At 44.1% G+C, this 4,012-nt stretch overlaps 1 protein-coding gene across 1 annotated transcript; it reads right to left on the bottom strand.

The window, feature by feature from the left end:
- Positions 1 to 562: 562 nt before the first annotated feature.
- On the bottom strand, positions 563 to 2,639 carry LOC147615159 (aspartic proteinase nepenthesin-1-like). Its single transcript, XM_086778893.1, has 2 exons — positions 1,651 to 2,639; positions 563 to 1,266 (listed from the first exon to the last, which is right to left on the bottom strand). The coding sequence occupies exons 1-2, from the start codon at positions 2,584 to 2,586 to the stop codon at positions 745 to 747; spliced, it is 1,458 nt and encodes a 485-aa protein (XP_086635019.1). The 5' UTR covers positions 2,587 to 2,639; the 3' UTR covers positions 563 to 744.
- Between the last annotated feature and the right edge of the window lie 1,373 nt (positions 2,640 to 4,012).

Raw genomic sequence — 4,012 nt, 5'->3', positions numbered from 1 at the left:
CTCTCTCTCTCTCTCTCTCTCTCTCTCTCTCTCTCTCTCTCTCTCTCTCTCTCTAAAGTGTGCTCTTTAAATTCATTAATGAACATGTATGGTATTCAAACAAGATGCGGAGTTAATATCTCCTTATAAAAGAAGTTTTTTAAAACTAGAGTGAGTTTGTAATCGGATTGCAATAAATGATGAGGGTGAAGCATTGATTTCTAGCAAAATATGTAAGATTTATAATAGACACAATAATAGCAATAATCTAGAATATGTTATAGTCATTGCATTTGACATTTAATTTTATCTACACAACAATAGTTCATCTAGAATATATTAGTAATTGCATTTAGCACTTAATTTCTCGTAGATAATGAAAGGTTTCATGTCTTATGCAAACCTCACTCCTCATCCTCCTCTCTCTCTCTCTCTCTCTCTCTCTCTCTCTCTCTCTCTCTCTCTCTCTCTCTCTCTCTCTCTCTCTCTCTCTCTCTCTCACACACACACACACACACACAAGAATTTTTTAAGTATGGTGTAAATGGGTGCAAGTTCCTCAAATATCCCCTTGTTTCAGTGTTGATAGGAAGGCAATTGTACTGAATATTTGAGAACTATGTGAAGTACATGTATGTTGGTTATGGCAAACCAAAAAAGGTATGGATCAATAGTCTCTTGCAAGGGGTTGAGCTTTTTTTCTTATTCTTCTTCTTTGATACCTTTATCAACCCTTATATCTCCACAAATAGCATTGTACTTGTATCACTTACCATTTGTGTCTGGTAGAATTTGGTCACAAGCAATATAGGTGAAAGAAATTTGGTGGTTGCTCTTATCATACAAGATATGGTAGTTTTGTTGTTGCACATTGCCAAGGATTGACATTCCACGAGAATTGCTCAAAGCAAGACAATATAAACCTGCAATTCCGACAAATAGATTGGCAGGGGGAATATCCATGTTTGCACCGTCAAAATGAAAGGTGAGGGTGGGCAGTTCATTCTCCTTTACTGAGAAATAGCATAGGTCTAATCCAAACATAGAGCGGGGCATTTTATGGAGGTTCGCTAATTTGGACTGGATGGCTTTAAGAACAATTTGGTAACCTCGTTCTTCAAGATAAGTAATGGTTGTGCCAGAATCAATAATCATGCCTCCAGTCCCATCTGCCCTTATAGCAAAGGTTTGTGAAGGAATACTCAAGTGTACACCATTTAAGCTGATTCCAGTTAGGTTGAGATAGTAGAAGGTAGGCAAGTAGCTATTTGTGATGATTGGTGTCATCTGCACTCAATCATCAATCATGTGAAATTAGTGAACATAACTAACTACACAAATCTTCTATGGAATAAAATTCTTAGTGTCCAAATGACATGATGTGGGGGCTAAAACATTTGAAAGCTATTTACACTCTAATCTAATTAAAATAAGGTGATCTACTACTGCATGTGAATTAGCCTCCTAGGAAGGAAGAAAGAAATGAAACAACATTTTGAGTACACAAAATCTTTTGTGGAACCATTATTCCTACTCTACATGCCATGATGTGGGGTGAAACTCTCTAAGAATGCTATCAACACTCTAAACTAATTAAATTAAGGTGATATTTAGCACTCCTAGTAGGAAGGATCGAATGAAACAGACTTGATTAAGGAGCAATGGAATTACCTGGATGGTAGAGCCTTTGTCTACGCATTCCAAGCTGGTGGCCGCATCTCCTATGAAAAGGGGGCTGATTTGGGATGACATGATGGAGCCAAGGCAGTAGGAGAACCTTTGGGCAGAAAGTTGGGAGGCAAGGGACAAGGGGCCTTGGCCCATGCCTAGGAGCCCATCAGAGTTGGCAAAGCTAGTGGCACCGCGGCTGGCATACCCACACCCAAATGCAAAACTCTCAATTTTCCTAGCGTTGCCCCATGCATCGTTAAGGGTGAGAGTGTCATAGGCCAGCGCTCCACTCGTGTATGATGTGTCCCCATACGTGTAGGTGTATTGGCAGCTTGCATTCTTCTTCTGCAGGCACTTCTTTGACAGAAGGGCGGCGCACATGTCGTCTCCGCACGTGGAGCTTCTGTAAGTCGAGGATCGCGATGGGTCGAAGATGGCGTCCGGCTGCTTGAAGCATTCCTGGCATGGCTCGCACTGCTGCCACACTAGATCGCTGCCCGTGTCCATTACGGCCGTCACCTTGCTGGGCGGCGTCCCCATGTAGAAGCTCGTGAGAAACGCCCCATCTCCTGCCACTACGGACGCCGAGAACCCACTTCTCGAAGCATTACCACGACCCCTTGAAGAGCTGTTAGAATTAGCTGCTTGCTTGTTATAATAATCAAATCTAATCAGCTTTTCTACCATCTGCTCTAATCTTTCTTTCCTGGCGTTGCTTCTCTCCACTGCAGATTGCATCCTCTGGGGAAAAGACATGGCATTGGATACTAACAAGGTGCTGAAATCCTGATGTTGAAGTCGCAATACAGCACCTTGGGAAGTAGCTGAGCGTGAGGGACTTATGGCAAAAGAGACAAGCAGGATTAATATAATACAAAATGCAAAGCAAAAGGCCTGCAAAGGACTCCCAGTCCACATAGAAGCGTGCTTTGCCATCAGCTTTCATGAACAAATGAAGGGGAAGGCCATTATAAGAGACTACATACAGACAGTTTAACTGTACAGTCGCCCCTCTAGTAGGCTACATGATGAAGAGATCAGAAAAGCAAGTCTTGTTTAATGTATCCATGCGTCCTGCGTGCATGGACACCTGCAAAGCTGAAGGGGAGCATCACCTGTATTGCGTGAAAGAATCTGAAAAAGGCTGGGCGTGATCTCAAATGACTGCGTTCACGGATCTATAGAAAGTCTGGATTCTCGTCAATCATGTCATCCGTATGTAAACTGCCAAAAGAAAAAAAAACACACATTGCGCTGGAGGGCCCCACCATTGAGCAAAGTTTGCATGGGCGCATTTACTCGAGTTTACACCCAATGACCCAAGAAGCATGCTCCACCAACAGCAATGGTGGGCTCGCCTCAGCACTATTTGCCACGGGGTATTTATGAGGGGGGAAACGGATCCATGAGGGGGGGGAAGGGGGGGCAAAGGGATCCACGGTAGGGAAGTGACGCCCCTGGATCAAGGTGATCCTGGCTGACCACGTGGCCACACTAAACTTGGGCAAAGGGATTGCCCATGAGGGGGGGGGGGGGGGGGGGGGGGGGGGGCAAAGGGATCCACGGTAGGGAAGTGAGGCCCTTGGATTAAGGTGATCCTGGCTAACCACGTGGCCACACTAAACTTGGGCAAAGGGATGTGGGATGACGTGGGAAGGGCGCGTGCGCAGAGTTCAAAATCGAGTCCCACAGCCACATGGTAAGACTAAACCAGGGCAAAGGGAGAGATGACATGGAAAGGAGGCCCGCAAAATCTGAATCTCATGTGGTGCAAAGGTCCATCGGGTGCGAGGAGGAGATTTTCTCCCTAATTTTCTATGCATGCAGGTGTGCCCAAATTGGTGCCCAAGTCTCAAAGGCATTGAAGAGATTATCTTGCACTCGATCATCCTGCTACCTTCCATCCCGTGGCACATGGATTTTCAAAATTTTGAATGAGGAAATCCAGGGGCTAGATGAAATGTGATCGATCCAGGTTTGCCCGCCGCGATTTGCAGAATCGAGCTCAAATCTGCATAATCGAATTCCCACTTCAGATTGGCACCCCCTTCTTAATTGTTTTTCATTGCCTAGCAGGCATGAAGAGCTTTGGCTTTCTTGACCATGCTCTAGGTATTCATCGAGCACAAAAAAGGGTCCTTCCATTAGGACATTTCGGAGGTCATTTGGAGGGCCTTTTAGAGGAGAGAGAAAATAGAGCGTAACCAATGAGGAAGAAGCCAATGTAACATTGAAAAATAGCTCAATTCATTGAAAAAATTCAAAAAATAGTCACATTCACATTCAATGAGGGCATCTTTTTTAAAGTCGAGTACACATTCAATGTAAGTATCTTTTTCAAATTCGGTAGAATTACTTTATA

The sequence above is a fragment of the Cibotium barometz genome, chromosome 40 (assembly GCF_041138505.1).
Source record: "Cibotium barometz isolate CiBa-2024 chromosome 40, ASM4113850v1, whole genome shotgun sequence".
Taxonomy (NCBI): domain Eukaryota; kingdom Viridiplantae; phylum Streptophyta; class Polypodiopsida; order Cyatheales; family Cibotiaceae; genus Cibotium; species Cibotium barometz.
The sequence above is the reverse complement of the archived record's forward strand: the minus strand, read 5'-3'. Positions and strand labels throughout refer to the sequence as shown.

What these genes read in the sequence shown, in the direction of transcription:
- LOC147615159 (XM_086778893.1), bottom strand. Translation starts at nt 2,586, where the DNA reads ATGGCAAAGCACGCTTCTATGTGGACTGGGAGTCCTTTGCAGGCCTTT. An exon ending in ACAAAGGCTCTACCATCCAG is followed by an intron (nt 1,267 to 1,650) that starts GTAATTCCATTG and finishes GATTGAGTGCAG; the next exon opens with ATGACACCAATCATCACAAA.